General features: G+C 44.0%; 1 protein-coding gene across 1 annotated transcript in view; it reads right to left on the bottom strand.

Annotated features, from left to right (window-relative positions):
• The window catches only part of ITIH5 (inter-alpha-trypsin inhibitor heavy chain family, member 5), a 47,358-nt gene extending 28,515 nt beyond the window's left edge, over positions 1–18,843 (bottom strand). Inside the window, exons 1-5 of the mRNA XM_010001278.1 lie at positions 18,724–18,843; positions 14,907–14,951; positions 10,367–10,530; positions 9,086–9,193; positions 6,887–7,137 (exon numbers count right to left, since the gene is read on the bottom strand). Coding sequence (XP_009999580.1) covers positions 6,887–7,137; positions 9,086–9,193; positions 10,367–10,530; positions 14,907–14,951; positions 18,724–18,843 — 688 coding nt within the window. The remainder of the gene's footprint in view (positions 1–6,886; positions 7,138–9,085; positions 9,194–10,366; positions 10,531–14,906; positions 14,952–18,723) is intronic.
• Positions 18,844–26,277: the final 7,434 nt, after the last annotated feature.

Here is a 26,277-nt window from a genome sequence, read left to right as displayed (position 1 = left end):
CTCTTTCTAATGCACCCCAGGATACCATTGGCCTTCTTGGCCACAAGGACACATTGCTGGCTCATGGTCATCCTCCTGTCCACCAGGACCCCCAGGTCCCTTTCTCCTACCCTGCTCTCCAGCAGGTCAGCCCCCAACCTGTACTAGTACATGCGGTTGTTCTTTCTCAGATGCAAGACTCCACACTTGCCTCTGTCCAAACACAGACATTTGCTTTAGGATTATTTTAATTATTTGCTACATTCCTTTAACAATACTGATCACGGTGGCAAGGTGCAGGCAGTCTTGGAAAGCTCCTCTCCAGGGGTTCCCATGACAGCAACAATGGAACATCTTCACCTCTGTTAAGTTCTTTGAGCAGCATTAGAGGAATGCAATGCAACATCTGTGAGTAACACTGAACACAAGCCACCTCACATCCAGGTCCCACAGTGATTTACAAAATTAGGCATATGATTTTGTCCATTTAACAAGTAGCAAAATGGAGGCATAGAGTAGTTACCTAACTTGTCTGACTTCCCACAGGTCAAAGTCCACAGAAATACCAGGACTAGAGTTCTTGTGGGTTTACAAAATAATTAGTAAAAGCTGTGACATTTACTCTAAAGTGCTATGTATCATTCAGACTCCTACAAGCAAAGCAAAGAAAGGAAGAGTCATAAATGAATAGCACTCTAGGATGTCACTTCCATGTTGATTTGGCTTTAGTTTTATAGCAGTCCTGTGAGTCCATGAGACAAGGCACTGAACCATACTATTGAAGCCAGGAAGAGTTTCCTCATAGCCTAGATCTCTACACAAATATACCATAGTTGGAGGACCTTGAATGTGAAACAAACTCACCGGCAAAAGTCTTGACCAAGGAGGCTGAATGACAGACATTACTGGATTTCAGTAAACTCAAGAATTAGCTCTGCACCATGGCTTACCTGACCATGCCAATTCCAATCCATCCATTCTGACAGAAACTTTAAGAGAAGTCCCAGCCAATACCTCAAAATCACGTAAGGACACCAGTGTCAGATCTTAAAGGGAGCTTATAAAATGATTACCCACAGCTCTGAAAATTGTTCTAAAATCTGTGTACAATTCAGATATCTTCTGACAAAGAACAGTGAAAAGTCAATAAATCTATAAGATTTTATCTCCACATTGAGATTTTACTTTTATAGCTGGCCTCTGATCTGATAAATCAACAGATGTAATATATTTTTAATATACAATGCATCAGATTTGCTTGCACGGGCCTCCCTGGATTTTTCATCTGTCTTCTGTCTCTTCCAAGACACCATTTAACTGCTGTTGTGTGGGAAATGTCCAGAATTCATAGAAATGTCTTAACATTTCATTTGTATTTTCTCATCTATTTGAGGGTTTCACATTACTTATCCACTGCACTGTTATTGGTTAGGCTGCCTGGCCACATCACAACAGGGGTAGTGAAAAACAGTTTCTGGAAACAGAAGCTTTCCCCTTACACCTACTCCACATGCACATCTGTGGCCAGGGCCTTTGGACTTCACTTCTTTGTTTCTCTGCCAAAAGTACACAAAATGCTGTGAGCCCCAACAGCATGAGTTCCAGTCCTCGTATGTCTATGGACACTGACCATCTGAATTTAGGTACTTAAGTAGTCACTCCTTGCCTGAGATTCCCCACCTGTTAAATGAGCATAATCACGTGTCCAGTTTTGCAAAGCACTGTGTAATCTAGATGGGATCATGTGGATCACATTGTTTTCCTCTATTACTCCTCAAAATGCTCTTTGGAGGTGAGAAATGTCATTCCTTGTGACACAGGGAGTGCTTTAGGAACTCTTGGAGAGAAGGTTTCCAAGACTGCCTCACACAGCCATTGTCAGTGATAAGAACACCTGGGGAAGCTCTCCCAGCTTCCTTAGAGCCACTCATCTCCCATCTCCAGGACAGAGATTAAAAAACAAATAAACAAACAAACAAAAAATGGTCACCTAGAAAAGGTCCAAAACAGCCTTTTCTTAAACCTGGAAAAACTGAAATCAGGTCTGGAAGGCAGGTTGTCTAATTCACCCCATGTTCCCAGACCAAATCCCTTCCTACTTGGCTTCATGACGCGGTCTAAAAACACTCCAGATCTCCATCCAGACCTCCAGTAATGGAAACTCAGCACCTTCCCTTGCAAGTCCTTTCCAGAAATTTACTTTTTCATTCTTAGACAATTTCAATGTCTAATTTAAATTTTTCTTTATGGATTATAAACTCACGGCTTCTTCTTTCTGTTATTGACACAGAGATCACAATATTCTTGTGAACCCTCCTTGCAGCAGCCTTCTATTTAACTGAACACAGTAATTATGTCTTCCCCCAGGTTTCTTTTTCAGGCAGCACTTGATCTCTGGATCACAATTACTCTCCTCTGTTTATTGGCCCACTTATTTTTAAATAAGTGATTGAGAGAGGAAAATCTATGAGATATTTCAGAGTGCAGATCATGGATGAGCTCCAAAGACCTGAGCTGATTTGTGTTCACACAGAGGCAGTTAATGGGGCCTCAGATAAAACTTTCCATCAAATTCAGCTAAGGAAGAGAGCAGGAAAAAGCATTTTTTCATATGAAGCTGTAGTCCTCATATGATGAAGAGCTAAACCCAAATTATTTCAGAGACTAGCAGAGTCACGATGAGGGCCCAAATGCAAAGTTCATCCCCTGCTAACACACAGAAGCTTCTAGAAAACTGTGGCAAGAAATAAAAACATTTCTGAGACATATGCTTTTGAAGAGAAATAGTCATTCTCAAGCAGCCTGGTGTCTCCCTGACTAAGTTCATGACTAGTTCCCACACTGTGCTGGAAGAAGAGGTTGAAGACAGTCAACCCTCAGGATGCTGGGTAGGACATCATTCAGAAAATGGCTCCATTCTGTGGTAACCAGGGAAGACTGGGATCATCTGCTTCAGTGTCTCCTGTTTGGGTGTTTGTATGTGACAGCAGACAACACCTGCACACACCAAAAGATCACTTTCCAAAACATACCTTCCTTTGGGAAAAACAGAGCTCCCAGATGGAGCTGTGTGCACAGGAGTCACTGACAAAGGAAATGTCCTGGGAAGACCTGTCATCATGTTGTCTCTGCTCCATATTCAGAGAGGATGTACGCAGGACTTTCCAAGAGCCTCTGTCTAGAGTAGAGCTGGGAAGTTGTGGAACCAAGTCCAATCTTTGTATCTTGGGCCCTTACGGTTAAAATCAGGCAGAACTGGACTCTTAACTACTTCTGCTCTCAGTGCTGTGATTTCTGCACTGGTTTATAAATGGCAAAAAAAAAAAAAAAGTGTCCTTCACTCTTTCTCATCAGGGACATCTTCTGTCTATAGGTCTTTGAGTTTTGTCTCTTTTGTTCATCATAAACTCTATGGGTACAAGCAGTTTGGAGGGAGTCAAGAATACAAATCCTGAACGATCATCACTATGTTTCCTGCATGGTACGTTGGCTCTATAGACAGCATGTAGGAAGCACCACAAATTGGTGTTTGGTCCATGAAATAAAGGCAGATCAGCAATTCCTCCACTTTTGGTCATCTAAACTATTGGTTTTCTTTTTTTCCATTCATTTTGCTAGCAGAGTTTATTGCCACAAAAGGTTGGCATTTCAGTTATGAACAGCAGTCACTGGTGATGACTCCAAAGCCAAATATTTGATTTTCAATTTAATTTGCCTATCCTACACCGGATCTTCAGGACCTGTACTCAGAAAAGGAATCTAGTTGCTTATTCAGGCCAGTCAGAATCAAAATTATCTAAATGACTTGTGAAGCTACTTCCCATCCTCAGCAAGGGCTTCATGTTGGTGGCACTTTGGACGTAGTAGTCAGAATGCCATTTAACTGATTGCTTGTTTTCAGAATGCATTTTTCATTCGATATTCTCAAGGCAATTTATTAATTTCTATCAAAATCTCACATCTTGTCATTAGCTGTGAGATACTACAAACAGCTTTGTAGACACAGGAAATAGAGGAAGCGAGTTTTTGTGATATATCTAAAATCAAACCAGCCAGCCAGTACCATTTTCCAATGTGCAGGCCTCCATTCCTTATTTGGTCATTTTTTTAAGTCATGACCTCTCATTTGGGGCACCCTAGGTAAGACAATATGGCAGCACCTGGTCTGGCATCCTTTGCTAGTCACCTATTTACTGGACTGGTACCACGTTCTCCAGTTAAATGATACTGAAGAGTTTTAAGCCACAGGAGTCCAAGCAGAGACCAGGCACTGTCTTTTTCTTGGTTTGCTCCGAGTTTGCAGACTGTCTGCCAAGCAGCCACTGTGACCTGGCATGCAATTTACCCATCTTTCACTTAAAAGCAACCCCATAGCCTTCCCTGGAGATGCAGCTGCATGTACAGATCTCTTGAGTCTTTGGGAGCCATGAGCAAGAAGGCTTTGGAGGGAGCATCTAGCAAGTCAGATGTTCTGTTTTCTGGATCAAGTTTGAGAGATGATAGCTGGCTGAAGTACAGTGGGTTTCCAAGTGAAATGCTCCTTTCTTTGGCCTTGCCCTCCCTAGGAGTATTTCTGTGGTTTCCACTTTTGTCTCGGAAGGCAGGAAGTTCCTGTTATCTGCTCTCAGAGTGATTGATCTTCTTGTCCAGAAGACATCACAAGCAATAAATTTCTCCCATCCAAAGCAACCTGTCCTTCCCTTAGACCAATTCTTCACTATGAGGGTGGTGAGACACTGACACAGACAAGCTGTGGAAGCCCCATCCCTGGAAGTGTTCAAGGGCAGGTTGTATGGGACTCTGAGCAACCAGGTCTAGTGGGAGGTGTCCCTGCCCATGCAGGGGGGTTGGACCTAGATGATCTTTATGGGCCCTTCCAACCCAAACCTTTCTATTATTCTGTGGTCAGAAAGAAGCTCAGCAAACCTACTGAATTCTTTATCCCTACACACCCACCTGAGTGACACACACCTGAGTACCAGTGAAGACTTGACTTGGCAGAGATATGACCCACTCCTGACTGCCCATGATGGACCCCAAAAGTGTGTTTGGCATCTCAGTGACTTCCATAGCAGTGTTTTGACCACAGCAAACAGATTTCACCAAGTGTATAGGGAGGTTCCAGATAGAAAGAGCCTGCAATTGAATTCTGAGCACAGGGAATATGAGTTTCAGTTTCATCCTGAAATGAGACATCTGTTTTATGTACATTTAACTGGCTAGGGAGGATTATGGAATGTTAGAACTTGGGCTCATTTTTATATGAGCTGTTTAAAATCTGAAGCATGTTGCCAAGAATGATCAGTGCTCTAAGGTTGCCATTTGGATAGGAAGCTATGAGATTTTTCTTTGTGTGTCACTTACATATAGTAATTTCCATACCAGACGAAGAGCGTGTGTGCTCTGCTTAGTTTGTCTCCAACCTTGAACAATGCCAGATGTTTTGCAGGAAACCACACACCACAATGCAGTATGATACTCCCTGATAGGTGGAGAAGTCTTCCTGTCCCTCCTGATGAGGGGCAGAGCACATTCATCACACAGTGCCTGGCCATGCAGCAGAGAGACCAATGAGCTGTATGAACCTTGGTCTGAAGGTAGTCCAAGTCACTGAGAGCCTTGATTTCACTGTCATTTGGAAGAAATCAGTAGGATCACACTGAACAGTTTAACTCCAGTTCACGGACTGTAAGGTCTTTACCTGGCAGACATGAACAGCTCCATTGATTTTACTGGCAGTATGTCACTTACAGAAACTGAGGATCCAGTCCCACAAGACTCCACATCCTGCTTCCAGGTCAGACTCACCCTCTTTTTTTGGTGAGGGTTTTTTTTCAATATGTAAACATGTAGCAATCACAGTATCCTGTGCTCCTGACTGTTAGTTTACACTAGAAAAATTAGCTTTACACTGTCTGCACAGCAAGAGAGGGCAGTTGGAGGTAAGAGTAGATACTACTCGGACAGCACTTACTGCTTTGGCAAAACATGGATTTTCCTCTTGGAATTTCCCATGTTCTAAAATGCAGGATTTCCTATCAGCCTTGGCATGGATGGATGGAAAAAACAATCCACTTAAAATAAACAGTTCCCAGGAGATGTGGAGCCAGCAAAGAGCCTGTTCAAGTGCCGAGCACAAGGCCTGAAGGTCCAGTTCAAAGCTCGTAAAGACAATAGGAAAAAAAATCCTATTGAGTTGAGTGGGATCAGCCCCATGTTCCTTCAGCTTCAAAGTTTCCACATGCTTATGCACAGATTCCACATAGACACAACTATCTACAAAAAAACCAGAACAAACGGCATCAGCCTTTATGATGAGACTGAATTCCCACCATTGAACCTCACTGTGTCCATAATCCTGAATTCCCTTCCATCTGTAGCCATTATACCAGCCTTCATGAACCTGGAGGTTGCCCTGCCAGTGACTGATCTCTGAACAGGAGTTGCTGGTGGCCTGCAATGCTTAGAGACTTGCTTGTCACTCAAATGCAGCCACCTCTGGGGGGGAATTTACCTGTCATGCAGAAATTGCAGCAAGAGTGAAGAAGGGAATGTAAAAAATATTTCTTTCTAAATAAAGTTATAGTTGGAATTTTCCAGAAGAATTTAAGCCTGATGAGCTGCTAATATTCATTTTTCTTGTTGTCTTCATGAGATCTTCTTCTAGTTTCTAGTATAGCCCTGATTGTAGACAATGTTGCTTCAGTACGATGTTGGAGTATTTGAATGCCTCATTTGGAGCACAGAGAAAGTGAATGCAACACCAGTCTGCCCAATTGTCTGAGGTTGCCTTGGAGAACACCCAACACTTCCAGTCCAGTCTGAGCACTCAATGCTGCCAGACCAGTTTTTGAGAAGTGATTAAGTCACTAGTAGCAGAAGCATGGGTCATAAAAGGTCTCCTTACCTGCAGCTTTCCCATTGCCTTTATTCTTGCTGTTTCGAAGAGGAGGCACTTCCAGTGAAACTATGCCTGAGTTTTCCAGGATGTTGACCTCTACTCGTAACCTCCCCACCAGCTGCTGGGGCCGGATGCTGACTGTGTACTCATATTTGCCCAGTCTCCTTTGCAAAAGCTCTTCATAATGCAGTAGGAACTTGGCCTGCATCTTGCGAGGAATGAAGACAGAAGCTTTGAATGTCTCATAGCCATTCTCCCTGGAAGGAAAATCCAAAGACATCTTCACACCCCATCCACATCACACACCACCTCCTCCAGTGAATGATGAATCTGGATTTTGTTGGTCCAATAAAAGTATTTCTTATCATTGAATACGTGAAAGCAGCAATAATGAAAACATCCTAATGTTTCACAATGCATTGGGCACATAGGAGGTTTCCACCAGAGGAAAGGTCACAAAAAATTAGAAGATTTCTTAGGGAGAGAAATATGACAGACAGATGTAACATGGAAGAGGACCAGAGGAAAGCTGGTCTCTTGGTTTCTTGCACAGAGGATTTTCAAGATCCATATTAAATTCTTGACTTTGCCACCATGGACTCTGCAACATCACAGTGTGCCATTAGTCACCCAGCACCCAAGAGACAGTCAGATTTCTGTCATATCAGATTAATGCCATGTAGGGGTAACTTCAGAACTCATTGATGAGAGATTTTCACAATTCAGTGAGTATTGAAAAGTATTTGAGACTTTGATTTCCCTAATGCATATGAAAAAGATTTTATTTTTTTTACTGTTGGGGTAATATATTTTACCTTTAGGGTAGTTGGAATGACATCTCCAGGTCATATCAGTGGTCTAACAATCAGAAGTAGTAATAACCTATAGAAGAGGATGCAGCAGAGCAGGACAAAAGAAATGTGGTGATTTCTCTTCACTCTTTCAGGTTCTGCCAGTCTGTGTCTGGAACCTGAGACAGCATCCTTTACTAAAGGTTTACTGTAAGTTTTCCTACCATAAGTTTGTCTACTCAGTTTTTTAACCTACATTAAATCTGGCATCCACAATTTCCAGTGGCAGGAAGCATGATTTATGTGACTAATCCCTTATTTTGGATTGTTTGAACCTGACGTGATAATCTCATTCAGCTTTCTCTGTTTTTTTTTCTATGAAAGAGAGAAAATAAACCTTTATTCTCCTTCCACATACTACTCATTAGTTCAGATCTCTCCCTCCACACAGCTGATAATTTTTCTGACCTGAAAATCATCGTCTGTTTAGCTGTTCCTGATCATGTGTTTATGTTGGACCAGTGCTACTGTCCCAGGTAAGTGGAAATAATGCAGGATTTTCCAGAGCAACACAATCCATCCCACAGTGCATCTCTTTGAGAAGACATTTGGGGGGATTTGGGCACCTGGGACAATAGCCCATAGTGCTGCTGAAGAAATGCATTCAGGTGAACACATAGGCTTTAAACCATTGAAGGGATGGGAATTTCTGCCAGGGCTTTGCCAAGAGGACTAAAAATAATCAAGCACTGAGAGCAGGGCAAGTAAACATGATTGCAAAAAGCTACCTGTGATTCTACCACTAGCCAACTTTGTAGCTTTGGAGTTATAACTCATTGAATTTTGGTGTGCTCTAATTTTCCTACCTGTTATCCAGGAAAGAACAAGATTTCTTCCCTCTCCAGTACATCCTGAAACATCTAGGAAGTGAAAATGTGTAACAGGACTAGAAAAGACCACTTGCAATTTTACATGACTTGGAGTAGAGCAGATTACACTCTATTTAACTGCTGCTTTTTATGAATCCCTGGATGAGTATGCACAGCCACCAAAATGGTGCCTACAGGGTGTCTACAGAAGATGGAGACTCCCAATTTACAAAGAGTCACATGGAAAAGACAAGGGGTCATGGGCACAAGTTGCTCCTTGGAAGATTCAGATTGGACACAAGAGGTAAATTTTTCACCATGAGAACAGTCAAACATTGGAATAGTCACCCAAAGGAAGTGGTAGATTCCCCCCCATCAGACAGTTTTAAGTCTCAGCTTGACAGGGTGCCGAGCCATCTCATATCAACTATCGTAGTACCTAGAAAGATGATCTCCTCCAACCTGGCATTCTATGATTCTGTGCAAATACAGATAAGAAGAGAGTACATCACTTCCCAGAACACAGCCAAGTGCACAACACTTACCTTCCATCTGTGGGACTTGGAGGTTTCTTCTGCCTTGCTTTGTCATCGCTGCTGTGTTTCTTGTCTTTCCCTGTGACCTCCCCATAGTAAGTCTTGTTGCCAATGAACCTGGAGAGACCAGAGATGTCAGCATTACCACCCTGCACTCATACACTACAGCTCACTATAGAAAGGCTCATAGGCCTGATGTGCTGCTGCTGTGCTCCTTATGTCCACTCAAGTCAATGAGCAGAAGCCAACTTAGAAATGCCTTGGCTGGTTAGACCAGCAGAGCATAATTTTAGTCAGGCATTTTACCTCTCTAAAATGTCACCTCAGTAAGTTATGTCCAAAGAATAAGGATAGAAACTAGAAAGCAAAGCAAAAGCCAAGATTCCAAACCAGCACTGGTTTTTTATTGGTCTCAGGTCCATCTGGTTCAACACCCATGGCAATATTCAGGATGACTGCTCTCAAGTACCCATCTTCTTGACTAAAATGCTCTTCTCTGGCAATGAGTTACAGGGCCATGGATTGCATAAGGAAACAGCCCTTAACATTCAGCTTGACTGGCCAATAGCAAAAGACCATTTTTCCTCCTATTCAGCTCAAATGGAAGTCTTCCTAAAAGAGCCTTTCCCCTACCTGCCATAGTCAGGTCCAAAGTTGTGGCCTCTGACATCTACACACAGGAGGCTCTGAGCATGACCAAACCAAAAACATTTTTGAAACCCAGAGGTTAATTTATTCCTTGGTGAGTTATTTCAGTATGAGCTTCATTGCCCTCTGCTTGATCTGTTATACACAGAGAATGACTAGCACCTACAGCAGCAAGTTAACCTCTCTACTAGTTGGAGTTGACTCTCCTCTTCCAGTAACAATATGGAGAACGTGGAACAACGAGCTTCTTAGGCACTACAGTAAGTTTGGCAAGATCATGTGCTAGTCTTGCTGAAACTTTAATTTGAAATATTTCTGAGGGCTAGGAGAGATTTTTTTTTATGCCAATCAAGGAGACAGGAGGTGAAGGAAGTTGTTAAAAGACAATTGGATGGGAAACAGAATTATTTTCTTCCTCGTGTGCCTTGAGGACTTGAACCTTAGCATCCTGTCATTCAAGGACATGCTCTATGCTTTGGGGACACAACAAGCCTCAGATGGAGCATATCATGTGTGTGGTTTTATTTTTCCCGAAGAAGTGCAAAAAGGCCTTGACAGAGTCCTACTCCAGATTAGCCAGTTTTTGAAACATCAGAGAGCTGCCTGTGGGATGGGAGATAGCTGTCAGCACTACTTACTTACATGGTAAAGTTGGAGATGAAGGCTGCAGCTGGGATCTGCATCTCAAACACAGCTTCACGTGCCTCAGATCCACTGTTCACCATCGTGCACGACACCGTGGTGAAAGCATATCGAGAAATGATGGTGGATTTCACAGTGAATTCAGACATCCGAGGCCTGGTTTCCTGTAGGCATCCAAAGGTTACCTGGTAACACTGACTGATAGATAACTCACCCATTTTCAGTATTTCACTGGGTTTAATAATTAATATGCTCAAGCAAATAATCACCCTATTAGTATTAGCCCCCAACACAGAAAGGAAATGGAGCTCCTAGTTTGAGCCCAGAGGAAGGTCACAAAAAAGATAAGAGGGTTGTTCTGCCTGCAGAAGTCTCCAAGGCAACCCTGTAGATGCCCTCCAGTAACTGAAGGGGGCCTACAAGAAAGCTGGAGAAGGACTTTTTATAAGGGCTTGTAGAAACAGGACAAGGAGCAGCAGTTTTAAACTGGAAGAAGATAGATTCAGGTTAGACATTAGGAAGAAATTTAGAGTGAGGGTGGTGAGACACTGGAACAGGTTGTCCATGGATGTTGTGGATGCCTCATCTCTGGCAATGTTCAAGGGCAGGTTGGATGGGGCTTTAAGCAACCTGGTCTAGAGGGAGGTGTCCCTGCCCATGAAGGGGTTGGAACTAGATGATCTTTAAGGTCCCTTCCAACCCAAGCCATTCTATGGTTAGACTCCATATGATAAACAGCCAACAGCAGGCAAGGTGGGCTTGTCCTAAACATTTCAGGTGAGCTGCAAAAGGTAAACTAGAGACATGTCACTGCCTTTGTGCAAACACAAGGACAAAGGCCACAGTCATCCCCCAATGCCTGGGAAGGGTCCAGGCAGGATGAGAGGTCTGATTGTGCCAGCCTTTATGTTGTGAAATGCGCTGATAAAATCCATCTGTATCCTAAATTCACCCTTCAACTCTGACCATGTGAGAGGATCAGGAACAGTCCCTTGTGGCCTGAGAAGAGAAGCTCAAAATATTTCCCCGTAGGGCCCAGAACTTATGTCAGAGAAACTGCCCTATTGACCGCCCAGAAGAGCAGATGAAAGAATTCTTGAAAGACTGAAGTCACTGTGCATGAAGCAGCATCTTCAGATTCATACAATGAGGTCCCTAAGTTAGTTGTCAATGGAGTTGACTGAGTCCTCCTCCACTGAGAATCCATCCTGGAGGTCTCAGCCAATGGATGGAAGAGATTTAATAAGAAACACTGACACCATGATGTCTCAAGTAAAATATTTTAAGACTTTTAGCCCCCACTGGATTGTTTTCAGCAGAGAAGCAGCCGAGACTTCAGTGAATGACACGTGACGTAGCAATGGAAGCTAAAAGCCAATTTCTGCTTCTTGGGAATGTGTTTTTGTGCACAAGTCCTGAGTTGGAGCAGCTCTCCAGTCGATCATTATTTTTTGACAGCAACATCTCCATGGAGCTCAACAGTTGTGTTTTTTTTTTCCTGGAAGACTTCAGTGCATTTAACCATAAGCAGTCCACATTAAAAAAGACAAAATCCTGTGTTTGCCTTAAGCAGTCAAAGACAGAACCCTCAAAAGCTGAAGGATAAAACTAAAAGGGTAACATACATTGCAAACAGAACAACTTCACTGAGCCAAGCGAAGTGAGATTCTTCTTGAGGTTGATAAAAAGTCACATGTAAGACTTTTGAAGAGAAAAACATGCTTTTCAGCTGCACTTACAGGGCATTTTTTTTCTGAACAAAAATAATTTTGACAAATGGCTTAAAAAAGGGAACAAGTGGTTGTATGAGTAAGTATGAAACAGGAACATTTATGCAGTAGCTGATGGCACCAGAAGCAGTAATAAATGAGCATCCAACTAATGAAGCTGCTGGGCTAGGGAATTCCAGGCAAATGGAAGAATGAGGATCCATGGGAAGCAAATATTCAAGTATTAGGAGACTTGGAATAAAGCCCCACCTGCCTACACTTTCAAGGCTTGGGAAGACTCTGATAAATGTGTCTCAGATGAAACTAATCATGATAGATATCTTTAACAGCTGGAGAATGTGTGGTGTGCTCTCTGTCCATGAACATCCTGCTTAGTTCAGCTCACATGGAGCACAGCAGCAAGAAATTAGCACTTTTAGGGAGGGATTTGTCTCACTGATTTCACACAGCTCAGAGCAATGGACCTAGACTGGAACACATCTGCTCAGATCTCACGTCTCTCCCTTAGGCTACTAATAGTTTTTACTCAAATGCTGTTAATTAGAACTAGATGCTGCCCTTCTTAGGACCTTTCTTGCCATAAAAGCATGTTTTTCCAGGCCCAGTGTCTAGAAGAGGATGGGGGATTTTGATCTGTAGTGTTCTGGAAACATTTCCAGATATATTGAGCTGATGTTCCATTCAGTCTTCTACAGCACTAATTGGCTATGGAATAGCAAGACACAAAGAAGATTTCATAACAGGACAGCAAATTATTTGTTTCCAAATCTTCTGCATCCATTTCCATGTTCTGCATTTTGTCATAAGTTGTGGGCTCAAACATAGTGGACAGCTCAAGTCCTTTACCTTTCACTTGAGATACAAGGTGGTTCTGCAGTGACAGGTCTGACACAGAGTCCAACACTGTGAATGCAGAGATGGATTAATCTGAAGTCAGAAAGTCTTTAGAATATCACAGAGGACATGGACTTACTCTTGTTATGACAGGACTATAAGAATAATTGTATTGGGTAAGAACAACAGAAATTTTAACCCTGTAGCCTATCACTGGCAGAGATCAATAGTGCAAACTTAAATAAATGTAAAAAGTGTAAAATCAGTCCAACCTGCATTGATACTACACAGAAATATTCTGGTTTTAGTCATTTGTGGCTGAAGGAACTCCTGACCCAAAGATGGTGTTTTTGTGCTTAGTAAACCTCTGTTGATTTCTCTTCTACAACTTTACAAAGCTTTTAGCATCCACAACATCTTGTCCCACAGCTTAATGATATTTTATACAAAGAACTGCATCACTTAGGTTTGTTTTTTTTAAATCTAATACTTGCTGGCTTCAAATGATCTCTGTCATATTTCTCTATCCCACTGAACAAGCTCCAATTCTGATAACCTCACAGACTGAGGAAAGGAAAAACCAAATTAAAAGAGACATTCTACACCTCTGCTTCTTCCTGGTGTTTCAGAGTTGCTGCTGAAGAAAGAAATCACTGAAAAAGGGTATCACATACAACTGAGGATAAAAGAATTGATTCATCTCCCCATCTCTGGAAGGGATCTGCTATTCCTTGTATATAGCAAATATAAATGCTGGGGGCAGATGCAGTTTCCAAACAGGTTGCTAGGCTGGGCTTGGCAAGCAGCCCAAGTTCCAGTCTGTTGTTCTTGTGTGTTCCCTGGAGCTCTTGCACAATCCATCAATGCATGATGCTCTGACATCTGTGCAAATGCCTGCTTGTTTTCTCTGCTTTTTATTAAGGCCTTCAGAAGATGAGAGGCAGCACAAACAAACAAACAAAAAACAAAACAAATCATTTGTTTAATAGTATTATTACTGTGATTTATTATCCCTATTAAAAATAAAGCTCCAAGGTGGCAGATTAGCACATTGCTATGAGGCACTTTGGCTGGATTCTTTATGAAGGTGTCCTGGTGATTATGATGAACTGGGAGCTGAAATTTTCTTGCCAAACAAATTATTTTATACTTGTTTACATCAAATGTTTGGAAAGACAGAAGAGAACTGGAGATCAATGAAATACACTCTGTTTTTTTACCTTTATCACTTGCTTTCATCAAAACAAATTGACTGTATCTCAGATTTGAAGTACTAAACTGGTAATAAGACTGAGATCTGTTCTCCTCTAGGATGATGATTCACATCTTTCAAAGATCAAAGGGACCAGAGCTATTAACGTGTGATGGCTGCTCCGTGTGTGAAATTAGTTCCTCCAGTTCTCAACTGGGAAGCCCCCAGACCTCAGAAAAGACAGAAAAATAGCTGGCTGTGAACAGCTATTTTACTGGCTGCCGCTTTAACCAAGGTTCTGATCTAAGCTGGGCAACCTTCAGTGCAGGAATATACCCAGATTTCACAGATTTGTTGTACATCTGATGATTACAGGTTTACACCTTAAAGCTTAGGTTGCCATGCTGAAAGAATAATGTTGGTTTCCTTGTTTTCTTCCTTTCTTCAGTAAATTTTGGCCTCTGCATCAACAGAGAACAACAGAGATCTTCAAACTTTAAAGCAAACTCTCCCTTTCTCTTCAAATCCAATGAGATTTCATCAGGCTAATGTTCACTGCATGGTTGAGGTTTGCAACATTGGATGTTCACTCTCAAAATCTGGGGTCAAGAAGAAGAATTGGGAAGTAGTAGAAGAACCTGTACCTGTTGCATTTATCAAAATGAAGCTTACTTTTTTTAACCTAGAATCTCATTCTACCATCATTCACTGACATAGTTCATTCCTGGGCTCAGAGATGTACACATATATGTAATTCCCATGGGGTAAAATGTGTCATACATACCAGCCTCTGCAAAAATTTGGCCTGTCTTGGAACACGGCGTGCGACCTGCAAAGAGTTAAGGGAGTTAGTGGAGCCTGGTCAACTTACAGAAGACGTGTCACTTGTTTCAATCCAGACACGGGTTTGTGTGACTGGTCACCCATGGCCAGGTTCAAATGTTCCTCTGGTTAAAATTAAAACCTGAATCTCTTCCATATTAACAGTCCCATTGATCAAAGCTCAGCAGTGGAATGTGGCTCTTTCAAGCGAGGAGGTACAGTGTGTTTTGCAAGTGCTACTTGTCAAGAAACTCTCTATATGAAGACAGGAACCTCAGCCTTTGGCCCAAGTCCTGGACACTATATGTCTTGGCCCTGTAAGTGTATTCTTTTACAGCCTCATGTGGAGTCACACAAGGGGTCTGTGTCACTGATTTTTACATGGTATATGACACATGATGAGAAAGGCAGCTGGAAGGTCAACAATGCTCATGAAATGCAATGCAGGGCCCATCTGCATCTTTGAGCAACTAAAAGTCAAAGCCTACTCCTCATTCCAGATATGGTCTTTATCAGTGCAACAACACTCTGCACCCATTGAGGGGTTACAGACACTGGGCAGGGACAGGGCTGAGGGCACAACAAGACCAGTCACCTGAACCTGTCCTCAGCTCAGCACAGCGTGGCTGCTTGGAGCTTGAACAGCCAACGAGTTAACACCAAGCACCCCTGTGGTGGGGATCAGCAAGAAGAACCCCATCCTGCTGCTTGTTTGGACCTGCTCCCCAGGAGAACTTGTGTAAATTAATGTTACCTTTAAGTGTTAGCTTTACCTTTATTGACAGTACCCCAACAGCTGATCTGTTGCCTAAAAACTCTCCACCAATACTGTGGATTTATTGCACAGCGACAGAAAAGCACTTGTTATGTGCAGACAGGCAATAAAGACATTTAAACTCAGCCACAGATTTTATGATGAAATGAAGTGCTTCACCTATGACAATGCAATGTATTGCCTTTCACAACAACAACTCCTCTGATTTCTTCCCTGCACGTGGGGTAAATCTCAGCTTAGCAACATTTCCAAATCAAATCCCTCCCATAACAGAGATTACAAATCTCTCATCAATGAGGGAAGCCAAGTAACTTCTTAAAATGTTGGTGAAACTCCAGAGAGCAGAAGAATGCAGTGATATCTTTTTACCTGATTTGCCCTTTCTGTTGATTTACACTGAAATAACAGCCCTCCCTGCCAAAGAGATGACTTTAAGTGTGTTTATATCATGTGTTGCAAAGCTAAGGAAGAAAAGCCCAGCGGAGAAATTAAACAATCTTCTCTGCTAGCATCTTTATTTTTCTCTTCATTATTTAAGCCAACATGTTGTAAAATTGGAACCAAAGAAAAGCAGCTCCCTAGGGAAGTTCTCAACAGAGAGGAGAGGAATTCTCTGTAGTTTGAATTTTGGAAAAAAACTTTCTATCTGGGTCTGTTGTCTTGGGCAAATAAATCACCTCAGGAGCCTGCTGTGAGAGGCTGCAGAGTCTCCATCACTGTAGGTTCTTCAGTACATGTCTGTGAACTTGATTCTGCTTGAAGCAGAAGCAGGGAAGAAAGGCCAGTGACCCTCAGTACTTTTTTTACTAAAGGTTACCTCTTGGAACAAATCCACCTGTTGTCCTGTATGGAATGGTCACAGTGGTTTTACTGGCTAATCGGTAGAACTGGAAATTTGTTTACTGGTTTTATCTTTCCCCACCACACATCCATTTTGTTTGCTTGCTTATTTGCATGAGAAGGCTTTGTATGAATTGGTTCTTTCAAAAAGCTACCTTCTAAAGTCTTGAGGATAACCAGTAGATATTTGTGAGTAGCTAAGGATCACCAGGTAACACTATTCTGTTTCCTAGGGCTTCATTATTACCACCAAGTCAGTAATGCAGGGCTTATGATACTGATCCATCCACCAAAGTGTTTTGAACCAGCTAGCTCCACTAGCATCAGGTAATGGAACAATTTCCAAGTTGCCCTCAACCATTAGCTTTCAAGCCTTCCAAAGCACTCATGAAAGCCCAATAACTGCTAGTAGTGAGCCCATAACTGTTGCCATCTGTTAGTCTTGACCTGGTATATGGAGAATAAACTGGGCAGTAGCAACTCAACTGCCTGTGAAGAGCTCTCCTGAAGAATTACTTCTAGGCAATGGTAATAACTGGCAGCCTTGTCAACTACCTTAGCAGAGTGGTCAACCATTGGATGAGCCAACAATCCACATTTATTGCAAAAACCACAATCCAGCAAAGACCTGTGACTGTACTTGGTTTTGTCTAGGAAGATCCTCCCAGAATATTACAGTTATGTGGCTTTATATGTTCTCCAGAATGTCTCAGAGATTTGTTTAGAGTTACTATGTTGATCTAGGGAAACACCTGCCTGTTCTTAACCTGGCTCATGTGTTCAGTGAGGATAGACTTGCCCTCATCTTGACTTGGCTGCCACAGGGGACTAGATCATGACTTCTATTTATACATCTCTGCTTTTCTACTGGAAGTTACTGTTGCCACTCATCTGGCAGCAACACAGCTCCAGTGAAAACACCCTTATGTGCCTCAAGCAAGATTAGCCAGGTTATTTCAACATTGTGAGCAAGTTGCTTGAGCTTCACAACGGATTTTCCCCCTTAAAGCAGATATGTGAGTGCACCCAGACACCATCCCACTGGAAGAACAATGGTGGAAATATTCTCTCCCACTTGAACAAGTGGGTCCACAAGAAAATGTTGGTTTGTGGTGTAACTTCCCAACCAGGAATATGTTTTCATGGTAACTAGGGTTGACAGTGAAATTGCTGAGTGAGTTGCAAAGTTGTAGTGGAGAGACATGGGCATTTCTGTAGGGTGCAACTCTAGCTTGGGTGTGATGAGAGACTGAGTGACCAACTCTAAGATGGGTACAGATACATATGTAAAACTCTGATTCTTTCTGCCTATGGTATGGCAGAAAAATCCCAATACAGGCATTCACTGACATTCCAGACATGCTCGGGTATCCCACCTGCCCTCCAGCAAGGCATAGACCTTCCACAGATCCTGCTTTGTATCAGCCAGTCCTACAGGAATGTCTCAGACACTACAGAGCTTCTCTGACCTGATCAAATTCAGGTAACTGACGGATGCCCTAAGTGACCCAAAGCCACATATGTTGGCTGGTACGAATCTGAAGGTGTGAGCACAGATCTGAAGATTAGCCTTTTAAATCTCTCTTGCTAACTTGTAAAGAGTTCATTAGCTTTTCAGTCCTATTTCTCCAGAATATCTAAGCCACACAATGACACAACATAACAGCCCTCACCTACAGAATATATATATTTTTTTCTCTCCTGGTTAAGAAGCATTTTACAAGCTGAAACTCATGTGGTTCAGCTCATCCAGCACGAGTTAAAAATCAAGCACAGTAAGACCGAGACCACAGGCAGAAAAACTTTCCTCCGAGCCTGAAATACTCGGGATTACTCAGCCTGGCAGGTGGCCAGGACACTGCGTTAACTCCCTTGTCCCTGTGAAATGCCTGGTTAGCACCGTTACGGGGAGGTCAGCTTTGCACCCATCCCCAGGCAGTAGCACCCAGCACAGGAGGGTGCCAAGACTCTCCTGGCTTTACATTCCCAACAAGTACCTTGCTCGTTATTACAAGCACCCACGGAGCCAAGCAGCCGCTGCAGGGATGGGTGCAACAAATGCAGCTTTAGCAAACTGCCCTGCGTGTTGATACTGGTGGCTGAGATGGAACAAACCAGCCCCGGCCACCAGATCCTCCCAAACGACGACCAACTTGAAACCTACTTGCTCCATGATGCTGTAGTCTGCCAGCAGCTTCTCCTCCAGGTACCTCGCCATCAGCTCCGAGTCGGGCTGCCCTGCTGAGGTGGAGAAGCCCCAGCAGAGCCATAGCCAAAGGATCATGGTGGAGAGGGAGCACCTGCTCCTACCCCACAGGTGAGAGGGAGGCCGGGGCTGCTGCAGCTGCTGCCTGCCCTGCCTGCCCGGCTGCCTGTGAAGAGGATCCACCCTCTCCTCCTCCTTCCCAGCTCAGGACCGGCCCCTTTTCCACTCAGGGCGGCTTCAGGGGCTGCGGGAGATCCTGGCAGGGTTTTTTCCCTCCTCCAGCTGCTCCCCTCAGCTGGAGGTGGCACGGACCACCAGGTGTGAGCCACTGCCCTCTCCGTGCTGCCCTCAGCCCCCATCTCGCCTTCTGCAGCAGAGAAGAGGTGGCACTGGGTGTCCTTGGGGTGCTGCTTTTTGTGATGTTGGTACCTGCAGCACCCCAGCCCCGTGGTGGCCTCCAGTGGGGGGACAGGGCTGAGGACGCTGCCACACGGTGCCCACCTGAGGGGCTGGTGCCCAGGTTAACGTCCGTGTTAATAAACACCTTCCTATCCACCTACTGGCCTGGGGTGCTTAACCCAGGAGGGGTAAAATCCTTCAGTTTTGCCCTCTCTGAAGGTGAGGGTGGAGGCTCCTCCATCTGCAGAGCCCTGGTTTGCTTGTGAAAGCTGCCCCAAGGGCCTGTCATCCTGGAGCAGGGCAGGGCTCCCTCCACACTCTCATCTTGGCACCCCTCTGGGCACCCAGGTGCCTCCCCACCAGCAAAGACAAAGATCCACACTTTCACCCTCCTCTCTTGTCCTCTAGACTCCTTTTCCCATCTGGGCAAAGCTGGGGAGATCCCCTTGCTCTTCCCTCTGCTTCCCAGAGGCTGAGCCCTCTCCTCCCTGGCCAGCTCCAGGGTGAAGGTGGTTGCTGGATCCCCAGAGCTCAGGTGCCAGGGACATTCCCCCCCAGCCATGGCTTTGCCAGCTGTCAGGGACATTCCCTCAGCCACCTCTGTGCCAGCTGGCATAGACAGGGCATGTCTCATCCCCAGGCACACAGGAACTTGCATCTGCAGTGCTCACCTAACCCCAAATCAGGTGTATTTGCTACTTTGTTCTTCTAATCCAGCAGTAAGTTCTTAAATCCCAGAGACCCACGTTTCCTCTCCTTCTGTTTGTTTGGGGTTCTTTTTCTCGTTTTGCAGGTTCTAGGTGCTGCACACACAAGCCTTTTAGGAATCTGAACACTGTATTTTCTTTTTGCTTTCCATCTGGATTTCACCAGCTCCACTCCATGGCAGTGACAGCCCAGTGAGTGGCTCAATGTCTCTCTGGCCTTTCTGGGATATATAAACACACCTTTGGGCCACTCAAGTTTCTCCATCTGGACAGACACACATGCATCCACCTAAAAGCATTTGTCCACTAAAAGCATATGTCCTGAGAAAATTATGTCATCCAAATCTAGCATGTGTAATGGAGGAGCAGGAAGGTGCTTGTTTCCCATTTGGAAGGGATGTAGGGAGTTGGAGATGGAGTAAAAGGAAGTTACAACAAAGTCAGTGCCTTTGGAACTCCCTTTTAGCAAATAGATGGCTCAGACTTAGGCTGAGGCCACACCATGTTCACATGCAGGCCCCTTCTGGCATTGCCAGCAGGAGGGAAGGAATCAAAACCCTGGCCAGTCCTTCTCCCACTGGAACCAGTCAACCACTGGTAGACACAAGAGCCTCTGGAGTGGCCACATCTGTGATGAGAGCTGCAGATTTGGGCAGCACTGCAGGGAATGTGGCTGGAGAAGAGGACATGATGGGAGAAAGCTGAACGGAGGCTGGGCAGGGTGGTTCAGGCCACCAGAGACACCCTAAATGATTGCTATGCTGATCTGGTCCCTGCTAGAAGATAATCAAGGCATTATCTTCAGCTCCTCACCATTACAAAGCGATGTGGAAGAAGGTTCATTGATTCAGTTGAGAATCAAGAAAGACTTCAAAGCAATGGTTCAGGCCAAGTCCTGATTTAAGGACACACACACACACAAATTTGAAGTGTTTTAGTGTTTCACATCTGGGTCCAGTTTGTTTCAGCTCTTGAATGTCTTACCTAGCTCAGACACAGAAGTGCACTGGAGTAGCACAAGGAGCAGGGCTGCAGCCTCCTGTGCCCTCACTACTGACAGTAGGATGGGCTGCTTCTCAACCTGCTCTGTCCGTGTTTCACTAACCAGGGGACGTGGATGAATGAATGAAAGCCTTGCAGCATATGCTTAGAAATGCTGGAAATGAGCATTTAAAACAATACATACAGGATAATTTTCCTACTGTTTTGGAAAACCTAGGGGAAACCAAGGTACCTCTGTAAAAGCAAGTCAAAACTAACCTGCTAACCCTAGAGGTAGGTGGTTGCTGGGCAGGAAGGGGAGGTGTCTGACAGTTTCAAATAATCATTGGACCATCAGGAGGCATTTGACAAAAAGCATCCAAATCTCACTCTTTTCCTCCTGATCAGTATACAGCTCATTTCTACAGCCTCTGCTTCTCTCATTGCACATGTGAGGGCCAGAATAAATAAAAACTGTGAGATGGTGCGAAGATACTGCAATTAAACTGCTCCAAAACACATCTGGTGAAAGGAGGATACTCAGACCAAAACAGCACCCTAGGGCAGGTACAGGACAACCAACTGACATGAAAGAATGAGCTGGGAAAAACACTGCCCTTCCCAAAGCGATTAGGAGCAGCCAGGTCTGCTCGTGTTCTCCTCAGCAAGGGCACATAAGGACACAGCACGTAGCTAAATAGGACTAAGGTGTGTTTTAATGTGGTTCACTTGGGGTTAGGCTTGGTGAGTGAACATTAAGCCCGAGGTCTTAATTGTTCACATTATCTCCCTCCTGGGAATATGGTCTCCTGATTTTGGAAGGAACATGGCAGGCATCATTCCGGGGATGCTGTTGGAGACCAAGATCAGCAGTTACTCAGGTGTGTTCACATTAGACATGTTTGATGCTGACTTTTGCTGACTTAGCAAGATGAGCAGCTGTTCCTTGGGTGGGAGCTCAGGAAATGAAATTGCCTGGCATGCCTGAGGCCAGCATGAGCAGACACATTGGAGAGAGGCAGGATCCAACAGCTGAGCTTCCACACACATTTCACCTGGAATGGATCATGTTATATGAAAGAATCTCTTTGTGTTGGCACACAAACACATGCACCCTGGTGCTGCTCTGTCTTCACACATATGCATCCCCTTCTTTTACAGTGCAAGGCTCATTAGTAGGACTGCTCTTCCCCATTTTCACCATGCCAGGTGAATAAACCCTATGGGGAGTAAAGAAAGGTAAAGAAAAAGTTGGCATCTTCTAGCTCAAGAACAGGGGTTTTCCAGACTTCAGACTGAAGCTGACTGAAAAAGATCAGAGCTACATTAGGTCATAACATTGGTGTCTTGACTGCAGAGATTCATAAATTAAAGACTTCCAGTTGTCTTTTCTCCTAAGCAGAAAAATGAAACAGCAGATACCCACCTCACACGGAGGCACCTGCATCAAATGCCCAACTGAGCCAGGAATTAAACCTAACCAAAGCAGTAACAAACTGTAGAATTTAGAGGCATTCAAAGCCAGCAATTTGATCAAGCTGTTGGCATGAGTCCCAGAGAGCTGCAGAATCACAGAATGATGACTGGGGGATTGGAGCATCTCTCTTAGGAGGAAAAGCTGAGAGAGCTGGGACTCTCTAGCTTGGAGAAGAGAAGACTGAGGGGAGACCTTATTAATGCCTATAAGTACTAAAAGGTGGGTGCAAGGAGGATGGAGCCAGACTCTTTTCAGCAGTTCCCAGTGACAGAACAAGGAGCAACTGGCACAAGATTTCCATTTAAATATGAGGGAAAACTTCCCTAAGGTGAGGGCACTGGGACAGATTGCCCAGGGAGGTTGTGGAGTGCCTTTCTCTGGAGACATTCAAAACCTGCCTGGATGCAGTCCTGAGTGTTGTGTTCCAGGTGATCCTGCTTTAGCAGGGGAGTTGGATTAGATGATCTCTAGAGGTTCCTTCCAACTCTGACAGTTCTGTGTTTCTGTGTGATTCTGTGAGATCCTGTCCTCCCCATGACATTCTGAGGAAGTTCAACTAACCTCATAGCACGTGGTGGGGCTTTGAGCATCCTCAGCACTTCTTTCTCCTGTACGTTTTGTCTACCTTCTCCTAGAGAAATTTCAGCTTTTTTGACTCTTTTGGGCAGTATATTTGAGCAGTTCGTGCCATCTAGCGGTCACACACATTTCTCAATCCTGCTACCTTTACAGAGAAAAATTAAGCCGTGTTTGGTGGTTGTGAGAGGACTGAAATGAGGGGTTACAAAATTAATGTTTAAATTAAATTCTGTTCTAAAATGGCTTTTTTGACTCTCCAGAGCAGCAGTGATTAGCTTCCAGGTCCAGGGTCCCAAATGCCTCCAGAAGAGCTATCTTAACTCTTACGGTTTTGATGAGAAAGAACTGGTCACTTGGAGCTAAGGGCACATGTGTGAACAGAACTCTTGCTTAGACAGAAAATTCAAGCTATGGTAGATACCATCAAAACAGCAAAGACTGGGTGCCCTGTGCCTGCTGCTCTTGCAGTCCTTGATAAGCCCTGTCCTAACCATGGCTCCAACCACACTCATGAAGTGTTCCTAAGCTAACTTTAAGATAGCTGACCTAAATACTGCTAGGACTACAGGTACACAGCACTGAGCAAAATCCACCTAAGAAGGTGAGTAAACACTGAGTTCCAGGTGTGTGGTTAGACTGTCAGTACCTTGACTACATGATCTAAAGCCAACCTGGATGTTTCGTGTTCCACAGAGCTGTAAAACAACCCCCTGCTTGAAGCAGCATGCCTGGGACCTTAACGTGACATTCCCCCCTGCTCAAAAAGCCTGGAGTGATTAATCATGATAAATGAAGAGCAGCTTATTCCAGAAGTCATCTGATGAAGTGTAGATGTCCTCAAAGCTGATGTCTTCCTCTGATTTATCTGACTGGACTCCCTATATTGTAAATGACATGAATTATACCCAGGAAGAGCAAGATTCATCCCATTACCAGCAGGTAATAAAATTGAGTCAGGCACCATATGGTTGGAAAAAAAAAATTATATATATATATTTCCATGGACTAAAAAGGGAAATGAAGATTGACAGTAGGTTAATCCCATCCCTCATTATTTTAATTTGGTCTACAACATATGTACCAGCAGTGTGCCCAGGTGGCCAAGAAGGCCAAAAGCATCCTGGATTGTTTCAGCAATGACGTGGCCAGCAGGGCCAGGGCAGAAATTGTCACTCTGTGCTGGGCACTGGTGAGGCCACACCTTGAAACTGTGCCCAGTTTTGGGCCCCTCACTTCAAGAAACACATCAAGGTGCTGGAGCATGTCCAGAGAAGATCAACATGGTTGGTGAAGAATCTAGAGAACAAGTCTTATGAGGAGTGGCTGAGGGAACTGGGGGTGTTTAGCCTGGAGAAAAGGAGGCTGAGGGGAGACCTTATCACTCTCTACAACTACTTGAAAGGAGGTTGTAGTGGTTGGGTGTTGGTCATGCCTCCCAAGTAACAAGCCATAGAATGAGATGTAATGGTCTCAGGTTGTACCAAGAGAAGTTTAGATTGGATATTAGGAAAATTTTCTTCACTGAAAATTTCTTCACTGAAAGAAGAACAGAACTGGAACAGGCTGCCCAGGGCAGTGGCAGAGTCACCATCTCTGAAGCTGCTTAAAAAACATGTAGATGTGGTGCTGAGGGACATGGTTTAGTGGTGGACTTGGCAGTGCTGGGTTAACGGTTGAACTTGATGATCTTAAAGGTCTTTTCCAACCTAAATGATTCTATGATTATTGAAAAACTTGAATCCTCCCCATTTTCCTTCTGTACACTGTTCTCCTCCGTGCACACCACTTAGCTCCACCTCCATGGGAAGCTGCACCATGCAAGGTGATCTGGAGTAACATAGGGGACAGGAAGGCTGGCCAGTTCATACCACTAGGGTCTGAGGGATGCAGAACTGCTTATGAAGTGGTCTCTGCATTCAGAAACTGTCTCACCAGGAGGAGCAATGTTGCAGGCTCTACATGTGCATGATCTGAGAACCAAACTAGAGCTTAGGGAGAAGGTACTATAGATACGTGATGTGGGGAACTTGTGTGGGGATAGATGAACGCAAAAGGAGGATGCATGTGCTGCAAAGGCTGAGTATGAGTTTGGGTACACCCTGCAGGCTCCTAAGCTTTCTAGAAAAGCTGGAGCTACGTAGTTTCCAAGTTCAAGATCCAGGATTGCCCAAAAGATTGTGGGAGAAAGCAAATCAAGGCTAATTATTCCATGCCTCTTCCAACATAACATCTGTGAAATAGCATGTGGAGCTATCATGTGACAATCTCAAAGTGATCCAAAGGCCACGATTCATTCTATGTACAATTAAGGTGTGAAACTCCCTCTCACATGATGCTGTGAATGTTAATATTTTATCCAGTCTCTTCAGAGGACAGGAGAAGCTTTTGATAAATAAATTAACTGAGGACCATTAAATAAATGGAAACCATCACCTGATCATGATGATAGATACAAGCAGGTGGAGACTAGGGGAGCCTTCGGAAAATTTCTTACATGGTTCCTCCAGTTCTTATGTTCTCTCCTCAACACCTTTGGCAACTCTTCCATAGCAGTGAGCTGAAAGCTCACTATTCTGCTTGAGTTCCTTGTGACTGTCTGAATGTAGTTTTGGGTCTTTGCTTGAGAGACAGTCTGTCAAAAAGATGGAGGAAGGGTGTATAACATCAGACTGGTGCTGCAGAATTCTTTTACAGAAACACCAAAATGTAGCATGAGCTAAGGCAGCAGAGCATAAAATGATGTAAGTACCCAAAGAGATAGGGAGGCCAAAAGAGTTTAAAAAGCACCCAGGAGCTGTTCAATGGGCATCTGAATATATCATCAGAAGTTTTCACATGGCTAACTTGGAAAAACTAGAACTACCCCACCACCAGCTAGGATCCTTTCCCAGCCAGAGTGGAAAAAGGGTATGTGTGTGGGTCATGATCCAGCCCAAAGGTCTCTGCCAACCACTGTGAGAGAACTGGGTGGGATGGATTTTGGAGAAGCAGTGGTGGTGCCTCTATCTCTCTGAGAACCAGTCTGCACCTCATTTGCTATAAACAAACAAGTTAGGAGGGAGTTCTTGCTTTGATCTTTCAAAGCTTTGGATACTCCAAGGTCTGTGCCTAGCAGGAAATTAGTCAAACATCACGGGAAGCTACAAAAGCAAGACATGAGCCTATCCAAGCCTAAGCTGTTATCGAAGGCAGAGGTGAGTGAAGACACTATTTGGATAACCCTTGCTCAGGCACCACAGCTCAGGCCTGCGTTGCAAGGCAAATATTTACCCACGGCCTAAACAAAGTCAGCGTTTCAAAACTTTGCTCAAAAATACTGCATAACAGTGAGCTGTTTCCTTGAACTTGTCTCAGAGAAGGGAAGATCTT

The sequence above is a fragment of the Chaetura pelagica genome, unplaced genomic scaffold (genome assembly GCF_000747805.2).
Source record: "Chaetura pelagica isolate M959 unplaced genomic scaffold, ChaPel_1.0 scaffold66, whole genome shotgun sequence".
In the NCBI taxonomy this organism is placed as follows: Eukaryota; Metazoa; Chordata; class Aves; order Apodiformes; family Apodidae; genus Chaetura; species Chaetura pelagica.
Note: the sequence above shows the minus strand (reverse complement) of the source record. Positions and strands in the feature narration are given on the sequence as shown.